Here is a 26,150-nt window from a genome sequence, read left to right as displayed (position 1 = left end):
ACCTATTCAGTTCCTCCGCCATTTCTTTGTTCACCACCACTACTTCTCCAGCGTCATTTTCCAGCTGCCCAATGTCCACTTTTGCCTCTCTCTTACCCTTTATATATCTAAAAACTCTTGCAATCTTCTTTTATATTACTGGCTAGTTTACCCTCATATTTAATCTTCTCCCTCCTTATTTCTTTTTTAGTTGTCTTCTGTTGGTCTCTGTAGGCTTCCCAATCCCCTGGTTTCCCACTGCTCTTCGCCGCATTGTATGCTTTCTCTTTAGCTTTTAAGCTGTCCCTGACTCTCCTTGTCAGCCATGGTTGCTTCGTCCTCCCTTTAGTATGCTTCTTCCTAAGGATGAATTTTTGCTGTGTCTCCCAAATTACTCCCAGAAACTCCTGCCATTGCTGTTCCACTGTCTTTCCTGCTAGGCTCATCTCCCAGTCAACCCCCTCCCTCCTGGATGTATATTAGGTCGGCAGGTTATGTTACAAAGCCCATATATCTTGTTTATGTCAATGGCTTCTAATGAGACATGCTCTTGAGCAGTTTAGAAGCTGTTGGTTAATTTTGCTACTTTCTAAGGTTGGCAAGTATGAAGGTCACAAAGTCAAAACGTGCAGAAAGGACACGTTTCACAGCTTCACATCAATCAGAATTTAATCATTGCTGGGTGAGAGAGCAGTGAAGATTAAATAAATACTTGGCAGTTTCAAGCTTCAGGTAGAATGACCCAATCCTAAATGACGGTCTTCCCCTTGTGAAATATTATTTTTGCGCCTGTGACAAAGTGTTATATCTGAAATGTAATGGGCTAACCCTTAGGCTACATATACATTTCATGTACTAAAATAATGTAGAGATAATTAATGACTGGCTTGCCTTTTGTCTAACAAAGACTACAAGTTCCAGCGTGCAAGGTGGTGTTCGGGAGCGCGCACGCTTTGGGTGAAGGGACGGCGGTGTTTCCTCGGTTACCGGAGCCCAAACCCGGTGTCGGTCACAAAAACCGGCAGCCCGGGAAACGGAGGCTAGCATCACGGGAACGGGAATAGGAGAGAAGACGGGCCCGGGTAAGGAACCGGTTACAAAGAGGAAAGGAATAGAACATGTCTGGGAACAAGTGAAAAGTAAGATAGAGAGAGAGCGAAATACGCTGTGTAACCCAGAGAGAGAAAGAAAAAGAAAGGAGCTGTGTAACCCAGACATAGAGAGAAAGGAGCTGTGTAACCCAGACAGAGAGAGAAAAAGAAAGGAGCTGTGTAACCCAGACAGAGAGAGAAAGGAGCTGTGTAACCCAGACAGAGAGAGAAAAAGAAAGGAGCTGTGTAACCCAGACAGAGAGAGAAAGGAGCCGTGTACCCCAGAGAGAGAGAGAGAAAGGAGCTGTGTAACCCAGAGAGAGAGAGAAAGGTGCCGTGTACCCCAGAGAGAGCTGTTTTTATCCCAGAGAGGAGCTGTGTAACCCAGAGAGAGAGAGAGAGAAAGGAGCTGTGTAACCCAGAGAGAAAGGAGCTGTGTAACCCAGAGAGAGAGAGAGAGAGAAAGAGCTGTTTAACCCAGAGAGAGAGAGAGAGAAAGGAGCTGTGTAACCCAGAGAGAGAGAGAGAGAGAAAGGAGCTGTGTAACCCAGAGAGAGAGAGAGAGAAAGGAGCTGTGTAACCCAGAGAGAGAGAGAAAGGAGCTGTGTAACCCAGAGAGAGAGAGAAAGGAGCTGTGTAACCCAGAGAGAGAGAGAGAGAGAAAGGAGCTGTGTAACCCAGAGAGAGAGAGAGAGAGAGAAAGGAGCTGTGTAACCCAGAGAGAGAGAGAGAGAAAGGAGCTGTGTAACCCAGAGAGAGAGAGAGAGAAAGGAGCTGTGTAACCCAGAGAGAGAGAGAGAGAAAGGAGCTGTGTAACCCAGAGAGAGAGAGAGAGAAAGGAGCTGTGTAACCCAGAGAGAGAGAGAGAGAAAGGAGCTGTGTAACCCAGAGAGAGAGAGAGAGAAAGGAGCTGTGTAACCCAGAGAGAGAGAGAAAGGAGCTGTGTAACCCAGAGAGAGAGAGAGAGAAAGGAGCTGTGTAACCCAGAGAGAGAGAGAGAGAAAGGAGCTGTGTAACCCAGAGAGAGAGAGAAAGGAGCTGTGTAACCCAGAGAGAGAGAGAGAGAAAGGAGCTGTGTAACCCAGAGAGAGAGAGAGAGAAAGGAGCTGTGTAACCCAGAGAGAGAGAGAGAAAGGAGCTGTGTAACCCAGAGAGAGAGAGAGAAAGGAGCTGTGTAACCCAGAGAGAGAGAGAGAAAGTAGCTGTGTAACCCAGAGAGAGAGAGAGAAAGGAGCTGTGTAACCCAGAGAGAGAGAGAGAAAGGAGCTGTGTAACCCAGAGAGAGAGAGAGAAAGGAGCTGTGTAACCCAGAGAGAGAGAGAAAGGAGCTGTGTAACCCAGAGAGAGAGAGAGAAAGGAGCTGTGTAACCCAGAGAGAGAGAGAGAAAGGAGCTGTGTAACCCAGAGAGAGAGAGAAAGGAGCTGTGTAACCCAGAGAGAGAGAGAGAGAGAGAGAAAGGAGCTGTGTAACCCAGAGCGAGCTGTTTTTAACCCAGAGAGAGAGAGAGAGAGAGAGCGAGCTGTTTTTAACCCAGAGAGAGAGAGAGAGAGAGAGAGAGCGAGCTGTTTTTAACCCAGAGAGAGAGAGAGAGAGCCGTGTAACCCAGAGAGAGAGAGAGCCGTGTAACCCAGAGAGAGAGAGAGCCGTGTACCCAGAGAGAGAGAGAGCCGTGTAACCCAGAGAGAGAGAGAGCCGTGTAACCCAGAGAGAGAGAGAGAGAGAGCCGTGTAGTCAGTCTAACCTCAATGGTGGGGAAACTATTGGAAGCAATCCTGAGGGACAGAATTAATCCATACTTGGAGAGGCAGGGATGAATCAAGGACAAAAATAAAAATACCTGGAAAAACTCAGCAGGTCTGACAGCATTTGCAGAGACGAACACAGTTAACGTTTCGAGTCCATATGACTCTTCAACAGAACTAAGGAAAAATAGAAAAGAGGTGAAATATAAGCTGGTTTAAGGGGGGTGGGACAGGTAGAGCTGAATAGAGGGCCAGTGATAGGTGGAGATAGCCAAAAGATGTCATAGACAAAAGGACAAAGAGGTGTTAAAGGTGTTATTATCTAAGGAATGTGCTAATAGGTGACATTAAGGGTAGAAATCAGGACAAGCAAGGTACAGATAGCCCTAGTGGGGGTGGGGTGGGGTGAAGGGATCGAAATAGGCTAAAAGGTAGAGATAAAACAATGGATGGAAATACATTTAAAAATAATGGAAATAGGTAGGAAAAGAAAAATCTATATAAATTATTGGAAAAAAGGGGGATCGGAAAGGGGGTGGGGATGGAGGAGAGAGTTCATGATCTAAAATTGTTGAACTCAATATTCAGTCCGGAAGGCTGTAAAGTGCCTAGTCGGAAGATGAGGTGCTGTTCCTCCAGTTTGCTTGAGCTTTACTGGAACAATGCAGCAGGGCAAGGACGGACATGTGGGCATGAGAGCAGGGTGGTGTGTTGAAATGGCAAGCGACAGGGAGGTCTGGGTCATGCTTGCAGACAGACCGAAGGCGTTCCGCAAAGCGGTCACCCAGTCTGCGTTTGGTCTCTCCAATGTAGAGGAAATGAATGCAGTAGACTAAATTGAGTGAAGTGCAAGTGAAATGCTGCTTCACTTGAAAGGAGTGTTTGGGCCCTTGGACGGTGAGGAGAGGGGAAGTAAAGGGGCAGGTGTTGCACCAATCAAGGACAGTCAGCATGGTTTTGTTGAGTGGAGGTCATGTCTGACCAATTTGATTGAATTTTTCGAAGAGGTGACCAGGTGTGTAGATGAGGGCAATGCATTTGACTTAGTCTACTTGGACTTCAGCAAGACTTTTGATAAGGTCCCGCATGGGAGACTGGTAACAAAGGTAAGTGCCCATGGGACCCAAGGCAATTTGGCAAATTGGATCCAGAATTGGCTGAATGGCAGGAAGCAGAGGGTGATGGCTGAGGGGTGTTTTTGTGACTGAATGCCTGTATCCAGTGGGGTTCCACAGGAATCGGTGTTGGGTCCCTTGCTGTTTGTGATATATATAAATGATTTAGACTTGAATGTAGGAGGGTTGATCAGTCAGTTCGCGGATGACACGAAAATTGGTGGGGTGGTAAATAGTGAGGAGGATAGCCTTAGATCACAGGAGGATATAGATGGGCTGGTCAGATGGGCTGGTCAGTGGCAAATGGAATTTAATCCAGATAAGTGTAAGGTGATGCACTTGGGCAGGACAAACAAGGCATGGGAATACACGATGAATGGTAGGACCCTGGGAAGTACCGAGGATCAGAGGGACCTTGGTGTGCATGTCCACCGGTCCCTTATGGTAGCGAGATAGGTTGATAAGGTGGTTAAGAAGCAGATGATATATTTGCCTTTATTAGCTGAGGCATAGAATATAAGAGCAGGGAGGTTATGCTGGAACTGTATAAAACGCTGGTTGGGCCACAGCTAGCATATTGCATGCAGTTCTGGAATCCGCATTATAGGAAGGATGTGATTGCACTAGAGAGAGTGCAGAGGAGATTTACCAGGATGTTGCCTGGGCTGGAGAGTTTTAGCTATGCGGATAGATTGGATAGACTGGGGTTATTTTCCCTGGAGCGGAGGAGATTGAGGGGGGACATGATTGAGGTGTATAAAATTATAAGGGGCATAGATAGGGTAGACAGGAAGGAACTTTTCCCCTTGGTGGAGGGATCAATAACCAGGGGGCCTATATTTAAGGTAAGGAGCAGGAGGTTTAGAGGGGATGTGAGGAAGACTTTTTTCACCCAGAGGGTGGTGGGAATCTGGAACTCTGCCTGAAAGGGTGGTAGAGGCAGAAACCCTCGTAACATTTGAGAAGTACTTGGATGTGCACTTGAGATGCCATGGCATACAAGGCTATAGGCCTAGTGCTGGAAAATGGGATTAGAATAGTTAAGTACTTGTTTGACCGGAGCAGACTCGATGGGCCAAAGGGCATTTCTCTGTGCTGTAGACCCCTATGACTCTGTAACCCAGAGAGAGAGAGAGAAAGAGAGCCGTGTTACTCAGAGAGAGACTCTAATCCAGGGAGAGAGAGAGCTGTGTAACCCAGAGAGATAGGGAGAAGGGAGCGGTGTAACCCAGAGAGAGAGAGGGGAGCAGTGTAACTCAGAGAGAGGTAGAGGGGAGCGCTGTAACCCGGAGGGAGTTGGGAGCTTTGCAAACCAGATCTGTGAGCTGTGGAACCCAGGGACTGGTAGGTGGTGTGTGAGACAGAGAGCGGGAGTAAAGGCATGTGACCAAGACCATGCAGGGTGAGCGGCCTCTTCACCGGCAGCCAGTTCGGGATCTTCGCCCATTCTAGCTCCACACCCGGGGTTGGTATTGTCTGCTACTTTTCCCAGTGCGGCTTGGGTTACGCCGCATTTCAGTTGAAGGAAGTGGGAGGTGAGGTCCGAATGAACAATGTAACTTTGTGTTCGGCTGTTTGGGCACAAACATACCGCTCATCCTCTACTGCTCATGAGCATCTGTTTTAGGGAGAGTATTGTGAGGAGAGCGACCAACCCCTAAACAGGTTAGTGGTTCATGTCCCATCATAGTGCTGTTCAATCAGCGATTACAAATAGCCACGAACAGTTCGTGTTTGTAACTGGGGGATAAATACATTGAGCTGTTTTCTTTTTCACTTTAGCAAACGTTTCATTTGATTCTTTGTTAGGGAATAGGGTACTTCAAACTAATTGTAAACACACCCAGAAAGGGATTGTTATTCCTTTTGGTTCCTTAATATTTAGGAAAGCTCAGTGACACTACACATGCGATATGTCAAGTGTGGTCCAATATTATTTAATTAAGGGCGCTATTATTCCTCTTCCAGATTTCACCTCCAAGACCCAGCTCGTCGAAGTTGCCTGATCGACGGAATTGTTTCACTTGCATTTTATTTAAAGGATATAACCGTTTGCATTATATATCTCATGGTGGTTTCATCAGAAAAGTGACGGGTTTCCAGAGGTGGTGATACATGTTACCAGCTGGTACATTTTCATTTATCCACCTCCAAATGGCACTGTGCAATGGCATCACCCCATGTGCTTGATTAACTGGACACAAACTGACGGTTTTTCACCGAAATTGGGGCAAGTTATTTGACTTCACGTCTGGTTTAATCTTCTCCTAGTTTCAATGCAGCGATGGGCTGCTTCTGCGCTGCACAGGAGGAATTTTATTGCGAAGTTTTGCTCTTAGACGAGACCAAACTCACATTAACTACCCAACAACAAGGAATCAAAGTAAGTTGATCCTAGTCCAGCCATCAAGTGGACTGGTGTTCATATTATGCATTAATAATTTTCATCCGTTTTCAACAGTGGTGCTTTCCAAGATGTGCATTGAATGAAAACACTGGCATTTATTTAAATTGATCCTTTCAACATTGCAGCAAGAACACTGTGGGATAATTACCTTATTTTCACCACTATGTTTGCATTATACTGATTGTGGGGCAACTTCTCCCATCACTGTTAAAACATAAATGCATAGAAAAAGAAATCCATTCTTCTGGAAGTGGAGCTCTTGTAAGTGTACTAGTATGACATAAGTATTGGGATGTAAGCAAATACATGGTCTGAGATATGATCAAGCTAATTGGTCTCTCTCACATGTCTTCCTCAGGCAACAGAAAATGCAAGTATGGTAGCTTAGACTTACCATGGTGATGACCATGTTCTATACCAGTGCTATTGGATTTCACACTGTGGTAGTGTAAACACTCTCTGGGTACCTGTTGAAACAAGATGCTAGTTTGCACCAGTTATTAATATTTTTAAATTATTGCACCATTTGAGAATTCCACAAATGAGAATTAATTAAACTGGTTTATAAATTCTTTTACAATGTTAGAGAACCAATAAGTGCAAGATTGGTTCGTTGATTTAATATGTTTGTATCTCAACTTGGTTGAGCATGGGCAATTACTGGTGCAATTTTTTCGAAACAGGAAACATTCAATCTATATTGGCAGGCAGTTTATTTTCCCCATCTGAGTAAAATAATTAACAAATAATTTGGGGAACAAAATTCAGTCAAATTATTGCCACCAGAGTTGCCATGTGGATGTACTTGCATCAAGATGGGGAAGTTGCTCAATCAGAACATGAGTTGGATCACCTGGTGTGCAGATAAGTGTATTTACAGAGCTCACAGTTTCTAGTGATTAGGATTGGCACAATTTGGGCACTTGTATGCCCAGTTCTTTGATCTGTGTTCTTGTCAAATGAGGCTGTATGCCAGGAATTTAACCTCACATTTATCTTTCTGTTTGTTCAATCAGTTAATGTTTCTGTTTAAGTAGAGAAAAGAATTTGGTGTAACATTGTGTTTCTACATAATGTAGTTGACTGTAATTTCTATCCTACTATACAAATTCATCACTATGACACTGAGGCAAATCCTTGTTAGGATTGTGGGAATTAGACCCTAAAAATTTTATAATTCGAATTTCTTTTGACTTGTGTGCTAGTTTTGAAGAAAAGATGGATTTTGCTGGCAAGTTTTAATTAGAGTAGGAACTTGCATAAGTTAAAGGTGAGAATGAAAAAACATAAAGTATAAAGTGCTCTATCTAAATATTAAAAGGGTGCAGAAATATGTTGGTGACTGATGGTTACCTGCGTCTTTGACAAGGGTGTGCATTGAAAATAGGTTAAAAAAAAAGATGCATTTCATAATTCTCACTTATTGATGTTAAGATCTGAAAGTGCAGCTCATCTCCAGTGGAGAGATAGCGGTTAGGCATTCAACAGGCAATTTCACCACTTTTTCAAAGGGATGTACAATTTCCCATATTGGCATTCAAGACCGAAAAGTACTACAGTAATCTGGTGCAGTTGATGACTATATTCACTGCTTTGATTATACTTTCTCTGTTACGTTTTATTTTATTGGGACATAGCAGTGACCTTGTGTTGCATAGAATGTTATTTTGTCAAAATTAGTGGTTATTTCACAAAAGGAAGCTCACATGTCAGTACTCCGAGAGTTAGTGGCATCAAGAGCTCGTGGAGCTTGAGGACTACCCTCGACTAAGTTAGCAATTGGAGCTCTGTCGAGGATTGAATGGTTCATTAGTATTGGTTCACTACCTGTTCCAACACTTCTGCTGTGCTGGTTGTGGCTATCAAAATGGCAGCAGTTGCAGTGGAGGGTAGAATATTTTCCTAAAGAAGCTTACTTAAATATGGGCAGAAAGTAAGTGTGAGCCCTCCAGGAATTTGCCTGTTATAAACAGGAATTTTTTAAACGCATGTCCTCCTTAGAACAAAGAAAGCAACTTGTCAGAGAAACAAGTAATCCATACCTGCATGCAATAAGACCTGGACAACAATTGGGCTTGGACTTATAAATTACAATTAATATTTATGTCACACGAGTGCCAGGCAATGTCCATCTCCAGCAAAAGAGAAACTAACCACCTTGCTTGACATTTAACACCATTACCCTTGCTGAATTTCCTGCCATTAACACTCTGGAGGTCATAGTCGACAAGAAACTTATCTGGACCAGCTGTAAGAGCAGGTCAGTGGCAAGTGTTATGATGTCGGAAATTCAAAATCCCAGTTATTTACTGAAGGAATGAAGCCACAAAGTTCCGTGGTTTAAAACATAAAGAATTTTTACTATACAAAAGTCAAACCAAACAAATACTAAATACTTTCTCGGGTAACCACCTCTACTCTAAAACCCAGTCTCAACACAAGTTAAACATGAATTAACAGGCAAATTGTGGTCAATTATAAACTATAAATTACACATTAAATGACAGATACAACTAAGACTGATCTTACAAATTGGCTTGACAGTCCACTCAGCATATATATCATCAGTCTCAGCCACAATGTCCTTCAAACTCTATCTTTCTCACAAAGAATTTCAGTTCCTCTTCACCGAGGATTTAGCCTGATCCCCAGATGCACAGTCCATAACCAACCTGATTTCCTCAGACACAGTCTTCACTAAAAATGGCACATGTTTACAGAACCTCCTCAACTCTGCTTACGATGGTCTGGATGGTGCAGATCTGCCAATGTTATTTTAAAGTAACAAGCAACTGCAGAAACTATATATTTACCTATATTATATTTATTTTTATATATATATATAATATATATATATGTGTATATATATATTTACCTATATTCAGCTTCTGGATCTAGTCCCTGTCTTCAGTCTTCCTCTGCACCACTGGGATCATTGTCTGAGCTCCGATGGCTCTGTGTCCTTTTATATGGTTTCAACCACTTGCAGTTCCCTCAGAAGTTTTGGTTTCCAATCAGTTTCCATCTTTAAATCTTCCAGTTTCTAAGGAAACTGTTTCGTTTCTTAGTTCCCCTTTTCAATTAGGATCGTCTCAAAAAATACAAGCTTTGAAGCCACAAATTCCATCACACGAGATATTTTGTGTCAAGTGACTCAACCCCTGACTCCCAAAGCCTGTCCACCATTTACAGAGCACAAGTTAGGAGTATGAAGGAATATTCTCCACTTACCTGGATGATTGCAGCTCCATCACCACTCAAGAAGCTCAACACCATCCAAGACAAAACAGCTGTCCTGATTGGCACCAACTCCACCATCAACATAGATATTCACTCCCTTCACCACTGGCATGCAGTGGCTGCAGTGTGTCCCACAAGGTGGACTGCAACAATTTGCCAAGGCATCTTCAACAGTATCTCCCAAATCTGTGACCTCCACCGCCTAGGAGGATAAGGGTAACAGATACATGGAACACCACCACCTGCAAGTCCCCTCATCCTGACTTGGAAATATATCATCCTTTCTTCCTTCATCGTTGCTGGGGGAGCTCCATAGCCTGGAGTATTTTAACCACATGGAGTGCAGCAGTTCAACAAGATGGCTCAACCCCACCTTGTCACAGGCTGGGGAATAAATAGTTGGGCCTTGTCAGCGATGCCCATGTTCCATGAACGAATAAGTAATAGAAAGGAGATTTGATAGAGGTGATTAAAATAATGAAGGATTTAGACAGAGTAAACAAAGTAAAGCTGTTTCCAGTGGCTGAAAGATTGATAACCAAAGGGCATAAATTTAAGGTTTTTGGTACAAGAACCAGAGGCGATGTGAGAAAAAACCTTATTACGCAATGGGTGATTAGGATATAGAATACACTGTCTGATAGGGTGATGAATACAGAATGAGTATTTGCCTTTAAAAGGGAATTGGGACAAAGAAGAGGAAATTGCAGGGATATGGGGAAAGAGTTGCAGAGTGGGACTTACAGAATTGCTCTTTGAATGGCCCCCTTCTGTGCTGTACAGTACTATGATTGTATTTATCTGGTATTGTGGGAATAAGCTTGAACTTTATGTTCTGATGTATTTTCAAAAGGGAATCTACCTTTACTGCATCCAGATGCTTCCAAATCAACCAGGCTTTAAGGACTATCCATTTCAAGTAGAAGTGGCAAATCTTTCACAATGCCAATTTAATTATCATGTCATTATTTTTTTGTAGTTTTGGAGTTTGTAGCATTTCGAGGGACTTAAATTACTGTGCATCTTATGGGTGGAATGCAAAGATACAGAATTCCGAATGACAACTACCACCTCCACACACGTGCACACGCACTTGTGTAACTATAGTATTTGTTTAAAAAACTGTGAATTGAACATGAAAAGCATTGTTGCTATTGGATATTTGACTTGTCTATGGATCAGTTTATTCATAAGTGAGACTTATTAGTCAAAGTGAATTTAATATATCTGTGTAAAATGTGCCATTTATCATAAGTAACTCATGTTGACATGAACATAGGACTGTTCTGTTTGTTTGACTTTGATCCACAGTAGAAGCTGTTTTGTGCTTGCGTAGTGGGTGTTAGCAAGCCATTTAACTGTATGTGGTATCTCAGCTGGTTTGATCTTTTCACCTATTTACACCCATCCATGGGAATCACTGGATGGCATTCAGGACAGGAAACATATGATTGTACAAAACTGATGGAGGGGAAAAGACTGGTCCATTAAGCCTACCCAATAGTCATGTTGCAACTAAGCACTATGACCCCCAAGCTCCATACATACCACCAGACATGTAACCTAATAGGAGGAGCAAAAAACCTAGGCCAGTTCAGAGGAAAGGAATACCCTGAAGGCAATAAGTACAAGTTCCAGAAGTTTTTGTGTGTGACAACATCAGCCTGTGCTAGATCTCCGTTTAGCTCCATTTAGAACATTGCAAGCGAATCTGCTCTCGGTGCACAAGCTGGCAATATTGTAATAGTCAATGACTTTATGCGAAAAGGAAAAACAGCCTTTTCATGTCTAACTTAGTGCTAAGCTTACATAACTTGTATGCATGGGCCCTAATTCTATCTAATTCAGATAGCCCCTGTGTTATTTTAAGTATTTCCAACAAATCTCTCTGCAATCAGTGCTTTTCTAAAATAAAGAAAAATGCAGCTATCCAAGTGTTTTTTGGAAACCTATTTTTTAAACTATGTATCAAATTAACGGCCCCCCTCAAACATTTTCAGCGCCTTGCTATCATTTACCATGTGAGGGGACCAAAATTCTATGCAGGATTCTAATTTAGGTTTTTGGTTTGCTTTTCCTATCCTAGTTGGGGATATATTGAGCATTCCACAAAGTTTCTGGTCAAATGATCAAATAATACTGTTCTTAATTCAGAGTTGTTTAATTCAAATTTGATTTTTCTTTCAGCATTAAACTCCTATTTCGCTGTAATTTTAATTCAAATTATTGGAGATAATTTTTGTTTTGGCAAAAAAATGACATGGAATTATCAGCAATTTGCATTATAATCTGTAATATTTCAAAACAAGTGCTAAAGTGATAACTTATATTTCATATAATGTGTAATTTTATAGTGCTTATAAATGACTTATCCATTCCATATATAGCCACGATAGCATTCACCATAAGGTTTTGAAACCACTAATTGATTGCTGTAATCCTTTATTAGGTTCAAGTATTTTTGATATCTGCCATTCATTATGCCATTTGACGATTGACACCAGTTTGGTGTATATAGGAATACAAATGTTTATTAATTTTAATTTATCTTTAATGTGTGAAGGAAATCGCTTAGTATTAGATCTTACAGGTAGAGCATTAAAGTTTTGGTTGCTTGAAAGTGAAATATGCAATGTAAATTTTAGTATAACCTCAGTTCATTGTAGAGCTACAGTTATCACTGCTGTAAGGACAAGCTGAAGTTTGAGCCAAACATTTGCCAGAGGGATCTGAGACAGCAGCTACAATTAGTGAGCTTTTATTCAGATGGGCAATGACAATTTTGAATACCCACCTGGAGAGCTGCTCAATCCCACTTGTTTCCAAGCCCTGAGAAACCCTTCCAGCTTAAGTAAAATTTGAAGCCAAGTTTAAAAACAATTTTAAAAAGAGCACTCTTAACTTTTCCTAAGGACATTAATTACACCAATAAGTACCTGCCCCCATCCAATTATTAAATCTGACTTTGGTCTGTAGGTTTCTCCAGAATTGGAGAATCCAGAATTGGGCATATTAGAGCTGAGTTGCGCTCCTGCACTAAAAATCACAACTCACTTGTACTTGGAGGTTACACTTCTCCTCCAATGTGACTAGGTTTAGATGTCCAGAGAAAGTGCTGCTCTTTCATAGAATCATGCAGTATGGAAGGAGGCCATTTGGCCCATGGTTCCTCTGTGGAAGAGATATCCAATTTGTCCCACACCTCTACTCTTTACCATAACCTGCACTTTTTCCTTTTCAAGTAGTTATCCAATTACTTTTTGAAAATTACTTTGAATCTGCTTCCACCATCCTCTCAGACTATATATTTCAGATTGTAACAATTCACTTCCTAAAAACATTCGAGCCTCCCTTCTGGTTCTTTTGCCAATTATCATAAATCTTTGGTATCTGGATACCAATGGAAACATTTTCTCCTCATATGTACTCGATCTCCCTTTAACTTTCTCTGCTCTGAAGGGAACAATCCAACTTTTTCTAGTCTTGTCACAGAACTGAAGTCCTTTACCCCAATATCATTCTAATAAATCTCTTTTACACCCTCTCAAAGCTCCTGACACCCTTCTTAAAGTGTGATATATGAATTGGACACAATAGTCTAGCTGAGGTCTAACCAATGGCTCCATTTATCCATATAGATTATATATAGAGCACTTTTCATGACTACCTAAAATCTCAAAGCACTTTACAGCCAATTAAATACCTATGAAGTGTAGTCACTATTGTAACACATCAATTTGTTCTGCCACCTTCAAAGATTTGTGAATGGAATCCCAGGTCTCTCTGTTCCTGCATCCCTTCTAAAATGGTGCAATCTGCATGATACGTAGTGAGGTTTTTCACATTTAGCAAATGTTGTGAAGAATAGAACTTGTGGACTTTTAAAAGGTGTGACTCAGCTGAAAGGAATATTGGAAAGTCTGGATGTGTAGAATTGGGGACACTTGGACATCCTGGTACTTTCTGCTTTGTAGTGGCATTAATACGATAGTGGAAAAGTAACAAGTACTCTGGAATTTGTTAAACCTTGACTGAAACCAATAAGCATCTTCGAACTGCCGATTTGCATGAATAAATTAGCTGTGCCTTGAGGATAGATAATGAAATCTATACGGGAGTTGTAATTCATTGTATTTCTAGCTTTGACAACGCAAAATGCATGAAACAAAGAGACACTGTTGCAACATATTAATGTAGTAATTTGATAAGGTATAAGACTGTTATCTTTCACCTTTCTAGAAGTTATTTTTTGTGGTACCAGAGGTTGTTTAAGCATCACTCATATTTGACAAGAGGGAACACCTGCCTCTAACTTGAAAGATTAATGGTGATTTAGAATGCAATGTGAGCACAATACCCCGTGAAACAAAAATATGTTTCCTCATGCTTTAAGAATTAAAACTTGTAGATGGTTATCTTGTTGGACGTTCATTTAGCTTTCATCTTGACAAAGACAACTTTCAGGTTTTGTGGGAAATACTGTCTTGTTTCTGAGGCAGACAGCAAACAAGTCCTTCTCTGTTCTTTGTTTTGCCAGCAGTCATTTTGGTTCTTTATTCTAAACATTTATGATTTCTTCCTGTCATCTTCTATTTTCTGCAGCAGTGCTGTTAGACTGAGCATATTCCCTTGCTTCATTAATCTGCAGCAGGATGGTGCCTGTTTTTTTTAAAAGCCATTAGGAAGAATTAGGTTACTTTATTTTTAATGATATGGGAACAGATGAGCATATATCCTGACTATGAATCCACTCTAATGTGTGTTAAGAAAAATAGTTATAATGACTTTTGCATTATTAGTTTTACTGAAGGGGTTCCTTTTGTTCTCAATGTACATCAGTGCTGGACAGCCAGTTCTTTCTAAAGTCAAATGTAAAGAACTTTAATTTTTAATTTATATTTCTCAATGTGTATACATAACTTATGCTTATCCTAAAATGTCAACTTATCGTGCTCCTGCTTTGTAATATACCACTGTCATCTCAGTTGGACTGGTGGTATCATATTTAACTTTTTTTGAGTTCAGGTTCTTGTTCATAGTTGTTGAATAGTGCAGCAGGTTAATGGTGAATAGCTGGTCCATACAGTCAAGGAATATTTTAGGTTTCACCCCTAGTTTGTGGTGTGATTAATTACAATTTGGACTAAAAGTATGCAATTAGATTCAGCACACCTGGTTTAGGAAAGGTATTACTGTGACTGAACATAGGCTTATCTTTCAAATTAGTTCTACATTGCTATCTTTGTGGTGGGTATGTAAAGTGTTGGTTCTGATTGGTTCAATGAAGTTAGATCAGCAGCAGCTTTTTTTTGTCGACCAGCCCAGCTGAGGCTACAAGATTCATTATGCAGCAGAAGCATCAGCTATTGACATTTTAAGGTAAGTATAAAGTATGTCTATTATACATTTCAAGAATAAGAAATTATTTTCAAATTTGTTAAGTTTGATTATAGGACATTTCAAATGGTGTAAAGGTTATTTTTAGAGTTGAGGGGGGACATTGGTTGAGCAGTATTTTGTGGTGTGGTGGAACTGAGCAGAGATCTTGGCCAGTATAATCCTGGTGGAAGCTGAAATTCAACACAACCATAGCTTTAAATATATTTATTTTGCTTCATTTGTAGTCTAAGTATTCAGGATTTTTTTTACAGGATACAGCAAATTGAATACACATCTTTTTAGTTTAAATCAAAAATATAAATCATTGTATAATTACATAACTATATAAAAAAAAAGTGAGGCTATATTAACCTCCTAAATTCTATCTGTTTTTGTGCAGCTCTGGGGTGACAAATGAAGGAAAATGCAGCTTGAAGGCCAACTACTGAATGAATCCCTTGCATAATTTTCCACTGCCCATGATGGGGGCCGATTGCAGTGCTCTAGTGTGCCCACCCTGCCTGATGCAAATTGGCCCCCCCTGACATGTAACTCTCAAATATTGAAACTCCCATTTGGAAAACATTATGCTACTTGCCTTGCCTCACCTTGCCTTAATCATTCAGCAGTGACAGAAGCATCTTGATGAAAACAAATATATGTACCTTCCTATCACTAATGAATGTTGTGCATGCTATTGTGTGCCATTTCAAATCTAATCTCTCACTTCTATAGTGACAGGAGTCTTTTGAGGTAGCAATGTGGTGCTTTCTAGGACGACCTATGGGGGATTGAGGTGGTATTTTCTTGTCTTTAATTGGGATTAATTTATTTTTTAAAGTAGGAAGTGTGAAGGCATTCTCTATATAATCGTACAGAATGTAACCCGTTGTCAAAGTGAGAACAGATGTTGGAAACAAGATGCATATCAAGCAAGTCTTTCATTGCTTTCCTACAAGTTCATTTGTAAGAAAAATAACACTCACAGGAGAAGAAAAGGAGGGAGGGGGCGGGGTTGGTGGGTGATAGGGACTGTAATACATCCTGCATAGGTGGTAAACTTTAAATGGATTTCAGGATAGTGAGGGCAAATTGACTGCAGCTGGGAAATATGCTGTTGCAGCGCATTGCTACAAGGTATGACTGCCTCCAGTTAACTTGACTGTGTTAAAGAGGTTAGTTAACTTTCTGGCATTGTGTACTATATGGGGGTTGCTAGATATGGCATTCACTGCAAAGAACCACCTACTTCCATTGGGCTTACGTTATACCTTCATGACCCTACATTCTTTAGACTTAAAAAAAAATAGGTGTTCCTTCGCTGGATGACAATTACATCTCCAGGGAAAATTCTTTAAATTTAGGGACATTATGCCCTGAAGAACTGACAACTCAAATTGCAGAATTTTTTTGCAGACAGAAAAGTGGCCATTTTGTCCCTTTCAGCTCCAGCAGCAGCACTAAATTTTCTCTTTCTTCCCCTTTCCCATCCAAACCCAGAGGTGAAAACTCTATAAGGAATGCGAATGATGCCGGAAATCCACAATTAATATATAATGATGAAAATTGGCCTAATTTTTTTAAATGGTGTGGTACTGACAGGTGGGAATGCAGTCCTGACATTTCTTTTGCAGTAAGCTGGCTAAGGAAGACAATATAGCTAGAAGCTCGTTAAAGGATATTTCAAGGTTCAGCATGAGATTTTTTATTTGCAAGTTTAAATTAAACTGCTTAAGGCTGGCTAAAAGTAATGTGTACAAATTCAAAGTATATTTCAGAAAATTAACTTTCAAAATATAGACTTTTCTGTTGTAAAATTTTATTTTAATGGAATATACTGGAGGTACTGTGAGAGGTTTGTTAGGTCTCACTGTTGGGGCTGCTGCAATTCCTAATATACAGAAATTTGTGGCAAAGTGGTCAAATTTGCAGCTGCTGTCACATTGGGATGGGCAGTGGAATCAGATGGGGCAGCTCAGAAATTTAGAGTGAGTTGGATATTCAACACAATGTGGAACAGCAGTCAATAAAGCAAATAGGTAATTACATAGCCAAAGCAATAGCATATAAGTCTGGCTAAGTCATCACCAAACTTAACAGTGCTCTTGTTAGAATAGTGTGTCCAGTTCTGGTTGTTAAATAAGAGAGACATTGTAGAAAAGAGCCACAAGGCTGATCCCCATTGTCAGTGATTTGTTATGAGGACATTCTCTGGAGAAAACTAAGTTTTTCAGACTAAATAGGAGGTATCTACCCAAGATCTTCGAGATATATTATATCGTTAAAGGTATGGCATAAGTTAGCCTGGAATGTTACTTCAAATTAACTGGAAAAACAAGGGGATATGGGAACAAACCAGTAAAAGGTAATTTTAGGATGTGTGATAAGAAATTCTGCATACACAGAATGATCAACGTGTAGAATAAATTTCCAGATAGAGTATTGGAGGAACAAAATGCTGAAATTCTATAAGAAATAGTTGCATTCTACAATGGCAGTGGGCATTGACATTTCCCTGGATGAATCAACTGGGCTGAAGGACCTTCCTCATCCATAATGACATTGTAATTGCTGCTCATGGTTCACTACATTATTCCACTAGACATAAACGTTTGGTGGAAAGTTCTGTAAGATTTGTTAAGTAATTCTTAAGAATTTTCTATGAAAACAAGAGCAGTGGGCTATGTATATGGTTACCTGTTTAATAATTGCTGCAGAGGAATTTAGATAGGCTGTTGTTTATCAGTTATAGAAATGAAGAAGAAGATAACAGAGTTAGCTGTAAATACCAGACTCAGAAGGAATAGCTCAGTGTGAAGAGGAAGAAACCTGTTAGGAAATCTTAGGCGGATTAAAATACTAACTAGGTGATCAGAGGATTACAGTTCAGAAGAGTAAATAAGAAACTAGTCAGAGCAAAGGGATAACATGAAATAATTTGGAGGTCTAACTGAGGAAAAGATTGCCCAGTCCCAGGAAGTGGGTGTGAGGGAGTGCAGCATGGGGAGAGGGGCAGGAGTGGTTTCTACTACACTTGCATGAGAATCTGCAGGGGGTGTCAGTGTGCCTAGAGAACAAAGCATACTGGTCTTCTGATTCCTCACTGCCCTCATGACCTTCCCCAACCGCTGCACTGCACCTCCCCCCCCCCACCACCCTTCGCCAAACCCCATACCTCTGATCAACTCATGGGTTATGGTGGCATAGTGGTTATGCCATGTTCTGTTGAAGGGTTGTGAGGACTCGAAATGTCGACTCTTTTCTTCTGCACCGATGCTGCCAGACCTGCTGAGTTTTTCCAGGTAATTCTGTTTTTGTAGTGATTATGCTACTGGACTGGTAATCCAGAGGTCTGGATAAATGATCTGAAGACATTTGGTCAAATCCCACCACAGAAGCTGGGGGAATTTAAATTCATTTAACTAAATAAATAGGGATAAAAAGCTAATGTCACTAATGGTGACCATTAAACTACAGATTTGTCACAAAAACCCATCTGGTTCATTAATGCCCTTTAGGAATGAAATCTGCCATCCTTACTTGCCTGGCCTATCTGTGACTGTTGACCCATGACAATGCATTTGATGCTTAACTCCCCTCTGAAATGGCCCAGCAGGCCACCTTGTTGTGTCAAACCTCTCTTTCACTTCAGGCACCATGCCCTGAGAATGCATTAGCGACCACGGACTTCCATGTGAAGGTCCATGGTTATGCTTGGCAAGGTGCTGCAGTGGTTTGCCATTGCCTTCTGCAGGTTCTGGCCAATCAGGAGACTTTTCTGATCTTACCACCTGCCATAGGCGTATTTAAAGGATTTGCAGGTTGGTAATCAACCTGTATGGCCACGTTATGAATGCAGCTTCTGTGGCCATCAAGTCCTGAAGTGGAACTCAAACCTGAAGCTTCTGGCTGAGAGGTAGGGAGACCCCTTGAAAACTATAAGAACAGAATTGGATGGACCATTCAGCATCAACCTAGGCATTAGATTTGGACATGAGAAAGGTAGACCCAGCCTTGTCAACTATGCAAAATCCTCCTCAGTGACACCTGGTGATTTGTACTAAAATTGGAAGAGCTGTTCCCAACCCAACATCGGCTGAAATATATGATTCTGAGAGCATGGTAATGTTCCAGACCCTTCCGTCATTATACCTTGGTATGTTCTGTCCTGTTGGCAGAACAGATCCAGCAGTGGTGGTGACAAAGTGGTATACAGTTGAGAGGGAGTGTCCCAGGGAGTCCTCAACATTGACTCCAGACTGCATTAAGTCTCATGGTATCAGGTCAAGCATGGGCAAAGAAACCTTCTGTTGATTGCCACGTATTCCTCTCCTTCAGTTGGTAAATTAGTACTCTTCCATGTTGGACAACACTTAGAAGCAGCACCAAGGATAGTAGGGCACAGAATGTACTCTGGGTGGGGGACTTAGAATCATAGAATGGTTACTGTACAGAAGAAGACCATTCAGACCATCGTATCTCTGCTGGCTCTGAAGGAGCAATTCACCTGGTGCCACACCCTTCAATGTCCATCAGCAACAGGGGCTTGGAAGTGCCAATATTAATGGAACTAGCTGAGTCCTGAAGAGAATAGTTGTCAGACTGGGCCTGTGGCAGGTGGTGACAAAACGAACATAAGGGGAAAAACCTAATTAATCTCTTCCTCACCACTCAACCTGTTGTAGGTGCATCTGTTATTATAGTATTGGTAAGAGTGAACGCTGCACAGTCCTTGTGGAGACAAAGGCCTGTCTTCACACTGAGGACACCATCCATCATCGTGTTGTGTGACATCAGCACTGTTCTAAGTGGGATAGATGCAGAACAGATCTAGCAGTTCAAAACTGGGCATCCATGAGCCGCTGTGCGTCATCAGCATCAGCAAAATTGTATATCATCACATTCTGTAACTTAATTGCTGAGCATATCTCTTACTGTAGCATCACTATCAAGTCAGGGGATCAGTGCTAATTCAATAATGAGCATAGGAGGATATGCTATGAACATCATCAGGCACACCTAAAAATGGTGTGCCAACATGTTGTAGTATGACACAGGACTACATACATGCTCAGTGATTCCCATACCCACTGGATCAGGTCAAAGCTCTGCAGTTCTGCCACATCCTGTCATGAATGGTGGCGGGCAATTAAACAGCTAAATGGGGGGAAAGAAGCTCCATGAACATCCTCATTCTTGATGATGATGGAATCCAGTATGAAAGTGCAGAAGACAAGGTTCAAGCATTTGCAACCATCTTCAGCCACAAGTGCTAAGTGGGTGATCCATCTTGACTTTTTCCTGAGGTCCCCATCATCACAGATACCAGTGCCAGTTTGATACACTCTACATGCTATCAAGAAATGAACGCAACAAAGGCAATGGGCCCCTCCGGCATCCAAGCTGTAGAACTGAAGACTTGTTCTCCAGAACTTGCCGTGTCTCTTGTCAATCTGTTCTAGTACAGCTGCAATACTGGCATCTACTCAACAAAATGGAAAATTGTCCAGCTATGTCCTGTTCACAAAAAGCAGGACTAGTCCAATGTGGACAATTACTGCCCCATCAGCCTACCCTCTATCATCAGCAAAGTAATGGAAGGTGTCATCAACAGTGCTATCAAGCAATGCTTGCAAATAATCTACTCAACAATGCTTGGTTTGGGTTCTGCCAGGGCATCTTGGCTCCTGTCCTCATTACAGCCTTAGCCCAAACATGGACAAAAGAGCTGAATTCCAGAGGTGAGGGGAGAGCGACTGCCTTTGACATTAATGCAAAATTGACTGAGTGTGGAGCCAAGGAACCTGAATAACATTCAAGTCAATAGGAATTGGGGAGAAAACTCTTCACTGGCTGAAGTCAATCCCAGCACAAAGGAAGATGGCTCTGGTTTTTGGAGGCAACCATCTTAACCCCAGGACATTGCTGCAGAGTTCCCCAGGATTATGTTCCAGGCCCAAATATCTGGTTCATCAATGGTCTTCCCTCCATCATAAGGTTAGAAGTGTGAATGTTTGCTGCTGATTGCACAATATTCAGTTCCATTTGCAACTCCTTAGGTGCGAAGGAGCCTGCATCTAACAAGACCTGGACAACATTCAGATTTAGGCTGATGAGTGGCAACTAACATTCACACCACACAAGAGCTGACCATCTCCTTTTAACACTCAACAGCATTACCATTGCTGAATCCATATCATTAACATCCTGGAGATCACCATTGACCAGAAACTTAACTGGACTGGTCACATAAATACTGTGGCTACAAGAGCAGGTCAGATGCTGGGTATTTTGCAGCAAGTAACTCCCCTGACTCCTCAAAGCCATTCCACATCTACAAAGCACAAGTCATGTGTGTGATGGAATAATCTCTTTTTGCCTGGATGAGTGAAACTCCAATAACACTTAGACCTGATTCCATCTAGGGCAAAGTATCCCGCTTTATTGGCACCTCATCAATTACCTTAACCGTTCACTGCCTGCACTGCTGGCACACTGTTGTACTAGCCACAAAGATGCATTGCAAAACTTGCTAAGACTTCTTAGACTGCAACTCCCAAACCTGTGACAACATAACACCTAGAAAGACATGGGTTGTAGGTCCATGCGAGAACCACCACCTCCAAGATCTCTTCCAAGTTGCACGTGATCCTGCCTTGGAAATATATCACCTTTCATTCATCATCACTGGGTAAAAATTCAGTAACACCCAACCTAACAGAAATATGAAGTACGTTTGCCACTTGGACTTCAGTTCAAGAAGGTGGCTCACCACCATTTTCTCAAGGGCAATTAGGGATGGGAAATAACTAAATAGCCTTGCCAAAAGTGCCCATGACCTGTGAATTAAATTTTAAAAGAACGTGTCCAGCTGGGACTCCAAGCCTGTGTTCTGGTCTGAAATCCTAAAGAGAGCAGAACAACGTTCAAGTCATTTTGCAGCACTCTTATGATGGGCGGATGGAATGTTTCCCAGAGCGTGGCAACACATCCTCAGGGATTACCGTCCTCTGCTAACTGGTGCCACCTGAGACAAGCTTCGAGGGGAAAAGGCACTTGGCACTGATATATTAATTAGCAAGTGCCCTACCAACACCCCCTCCCCCTTCCTAACCCAATATATCTTGCTGGGGCCAGCACCAGAGATTCCTGGCATGCACGTTCTGACACTGTGCTTTTGCCTTGCGGAGTTTTAAGGCCAGGAGATTAATTCATAATTTAGCCAATGAAATGCAAATTCTTTTAAACTAACTATCAAGGAGAAGGAAGTCTCTCTAACGACTGATGAGCGGAACTTGGAGGGTGGTTGAGAAGGATGAAAGCATAAGAAAAAGATTTTCTGTCCATTTACTTATATTTTGACTCATCACTAAAATAGAGATGTAAAATGCAGTAAAAGTTAATAGAAAATTTACATCAGTTCTAAGTAAGATAAACTGTCAATACAAATTTTTCTGGTAATTGAAAAGCTTTTTTTAATTCGTTCATGGGATGTGGGCATTGCTGGCCAGGCCAGCATTTATTGCCTGTCCCTAATTGCCCTTGTTCAGAGGGCATTTTTTTTTAAAAGAGTCAACTACATTGCTGTGGGTCTGGAGCCACGTAGGCCAGACCAGGTAAGGACGGCAGATTATCTTTACTTATAATAGATAAGGTGCCAGGACTCGCTGAGATGCGTCCAAGGGTACTGAGGGGAGTGAGAGTGGAAATTGCAGAGGCGCTAGTGATAATCTTCCAGTCGTCTTTAGACACAGGAGAGGTGCCAGAGGACTGGACAATTGCGAATGTTGCACCCTTGTTCAAAAAGGGGTGCAAGGATAAAGCTGGCAACTACAGACCAGTCAGTTTGACCTCAGTGGCAGGGAAACTTCTGGAAACTATAGTTTGTGATAAAATCAATAGTCACTTAAACAAGTGCACGATAATTAAAGAAAGCCAGTATGGATTCATTAAGGGAAAGTCATGTTTAAGTAACTTGCTAGAGTTTTTTGAGGAGGTAACAGGGAAGGTTGATAAGGGAAATGCTGTTGATGTGGTGTATGTGGATTTTCAAAAGGCAGTTGATACAGTGTCACCCAACAGACTTGTGAGCAAAATTCTAGGTCATGGAATAAAAGGGAAAGTGGGCACTTGGATAAGAAATTGGCTGAGTGACAGGAAACAGACAGTAGTGATAAATGGTTGTTTTTCAGATTGGAGGAAGGTTTGTAATGGAGTTCCTCGGGTCAGTGTTGGGACCCTTGCTGTTCCTGATATATATTAATGACTTAGACTGTGGTGTGCAGGGCAAGATTTCAAAATTTGCAGATGGTACAAAGATTGGAAATGTTGTCAACTGTGATGAGGATAGTCTTGAACTTCAAAAGGACATAGACAAGTTGGTGGATTGGGCAGACAAGTGGCAGATGAAGTTCAGTGCAGAGAAGTGTGAGGTGATCCATTTTGGCAGGAAGAATATGGTGAGATAGTATAAAATAAAGAGAGAAACTAAAGGATGTGCAGGAACAGAGGGACCTCGGTGTATATGTATATAGGTCATTGAAGATGGCAGGGCATATTGAGAGAGCAGTTAACAAAGCATATAATATCTTAGGCTTTATTAATAGGGGCATTAAGTATAAGATTAAGGAGGTCATGTTGAACTTGTATAAGTTAGGCTTCTAGGTTACTAGTTAGGCTTCATTTGGAGTACTTGTCCAGTTCTGGACGCCATACTTGAGGAAGGATGTGAACTCATTGGAGTTAGTAGAGAGGAGATTTACAAGAATAATCCTTGGGATGAAGAACTATAGCTATGAGGATAGTTTGGAGAGGTTGGGACTCTATTTTCCTTGGAGAAAAGAAGGTGGCGAGGAGAGGATCCTGAGGGGTATGGGCAGGGTAAATAGTAAGAAACTGTTCCCACTCAGGATAGCATCAAGAACTAAAGGGCACAGATTCAAAATAATTGCCAAAAGGAGTAAATGTGATGTGAGGAAATTTTTTTTTCACCCAGAGGGTGGTTGGAGTCTGGAATGAACTTCCTGAAAGGATGGTGGAGGCAGGTTTGATCATGGCATTCAAAAGAGAATTGGATTGCTACCTGGAAAGAGAGAATGTGCAAGGTTACGGGGGTAAGACAAGGTGGAATGAGAGCCAGTGCAGATTCGATGGGCCAAATGGCACTGTAAAAATTCTGTGATTTCCTTCCCTTTAGTTAACCAGATGGGTTTCTACAACAATTGGCAATGGTTTTATGGTCATCATCAGACTTTTAATTCCAGATTTTTATTGAATTCAAATTCCACCATCTGCCATAGTGGGATTTGAACCCACGTCCCCAGAGCATTACCCTGGGCCTCTGGAATACTGGTCCAATGACAATACCACTATGCCACCACCTCCCCTAAAAGTATTGCGTATTAGATGATAGAATGAACAGATTTGGCACTAGGATTGTGCAATGGGTGCAGTTTCATAGAGCCCACAGTGAATCCATGACAATTTTAAGAATTGAGGTAAAATAGTTATTCTTGTATCACCAGTTGCAGATATGACCATTCATGATCATGTGTATTTAATGCTAGATTAAGTTAAATCATAGAGTCATTCAGCACTGAAGGAGGCAATTTGGTTCATTGTGCTTGTGCTGGTTCTTTGAAAGAACTGTCCAATTAGTCTCATCTCCCTGCTCTTTCCCCATAGCTGTGTAAAGTGTTCTTTTTTGAGTATATGTATGAATTCTTTTTTAAAGTTACTGTTGCATTGGATTCCAGTGCAGTTTAAGGTAGTATATTGCAGATCATAACAACTTGCTGATATATCATTTCCTGATAACACTAGTTCTTTGAAAAGCTTCAGTCAAACATATAATTAAACATAATCTACATGGGGAAAACTAAAACATCATTAGAAATTTTGGTTTTGCATGTACCATTAACAAACAAAAATGATCTTTCAATCATTTTTGTATTGAATTATGGTTGAATATTTTACTGAGGGTATGCAGTTCATTTTAATAGTTATGCTGCTCTCATCCAGCTCTAATGGTTACTGAAAGTCAGAGATTATGAGGAAGACATTGTGAAATTTATCGGAGCAGGCAAGTCTGTGAATGTTCAACCGATAAAAGGAGTTTTTTTTTAAAAAAAAGCTCGGGAAGTCTTTATGATTGCTCAAAGTCCAAGCAGTGAATCATCCTTGTAATGAACTTTGAGCATGGGAGTAATTTAATAGCACTCCTATGGTTGAAAGGCTGCTTCCACAAGATAATGAAAGAAAACTGTGAATTATCCTGAGTTCTCTAGTGACCTGGGAAAGGCTGCTTTGTTGAACATTTGATTTTTTGATTGTGTCTTGTTTCGCTTTCTTAATTATTTATTGTTAATGTATCTTATGCATTCCCAATCTTATTTTGGATGCTTTTATTTAATTGCTGCATTTTCCTTCATTATTTTTTATAACTCGGCCCCTTTTACTTTGGCTGATTTGTATTTCTGCTGGCTGTTTAGTTTTCTTAACTATTTTTTTCTACTTGGTTTCGAAAGAATTTATTCCTTGAAGGGATTCTGTTCCGCAAAGCCAGGTATCCTCTGTTACCTTGCCCAAGTAGCCATTAATTATGCTTCAGCCTTGACAATGTGTGTTGACAGGCTATTTAGTCATTGGGAGCCTTTATACCAAGTTCAGTTCTGTCCTCAACCACATCTGCCCCTTGTGCAACTACACTTCAGTGCCATGTAATGTTCCTACTCATAAATAAAAATAACTTCTAATTTTAAAATGTCTTCTCTGACAGTTTTTTTTTAAACTCATGTTGGGGTTTGATTCCATCAATAAACTTGGTTCTTTGGTACCGTAGATAGCAAATATCACCAGACTATTCAGTTGTGAGGATGTCAAGCCAATTCCAAACATTCAAGCAGGAATTACAGGATAACAATCAGGAATAGGATTCCTCATAGCATCCCCAGGTTCCAGTGGGGGAAAACCTAAGGCCAAAAAGTTATCCTAGCATGTTAATAAATAATTTTATTCTATTAAATAATAATGCAATAAATGGGCTGATGGAGCTTGTTGTTTAAAAATAACTATGATAAAGAGGTGATTAATCGTAGTAAGGTCTAAATTGGTGATTAAAGTCAAGATTATCTAAGATTAAAACAGATGATAGAAAGATTAATTATGACTACTACTTATAATTAGCTGACAACCCTA

General features: G+C 41.0%; 1 protein-coding gene across 3 annotated transcripts in view; it reads left to right on the top strand.

The window, feature by feature from the left end:
• The first annotated feature begins 936 nt into the window (after positions 1-936).
• The window catches only part of epb41l4a (erythrocyte membrane protein band 4.1 like 4A), a 349,865-nt gene continuing 324,651 nt past the window's right edge, over positions 937-26,150 (top strand). For all 3 annotated transcript variants that reach the window (XM_078566243.1, XM_078566249.1, XM_078566257.1), the window contains exons 1-2: positions 937-1,061; positions 5,897-6,311. In XM_078566243.1, coding sequence (XP_078422369.1) covers positions 6,213-6,311 — 99 coding nt within the window. In that variant the 5' untranslated portion in view covers positions 937-1,061; positions 5,897-6,212. The remainder of the gene's footprint in view (positions 1,062-5,896; positions 6,312-26,150) is intronic.

Source organism: Cetorhinus maximus, chromosome 2 (genome assembly GCF_964194155.1).
Source record: "Cetorhinus maximus chromosome 2, sCetMax3.hap1.1, whole genome shotgun sequence".
NCBI lineage: Eukaryota > Metazoa > Chordata > Chondrichthyes > Lamniformes > Cetorhinidae > Cetorhinus > Cetorhinus maximus.
This window is presented reverse-complemented; position numbering and strand designations above follow the sequence as displayed.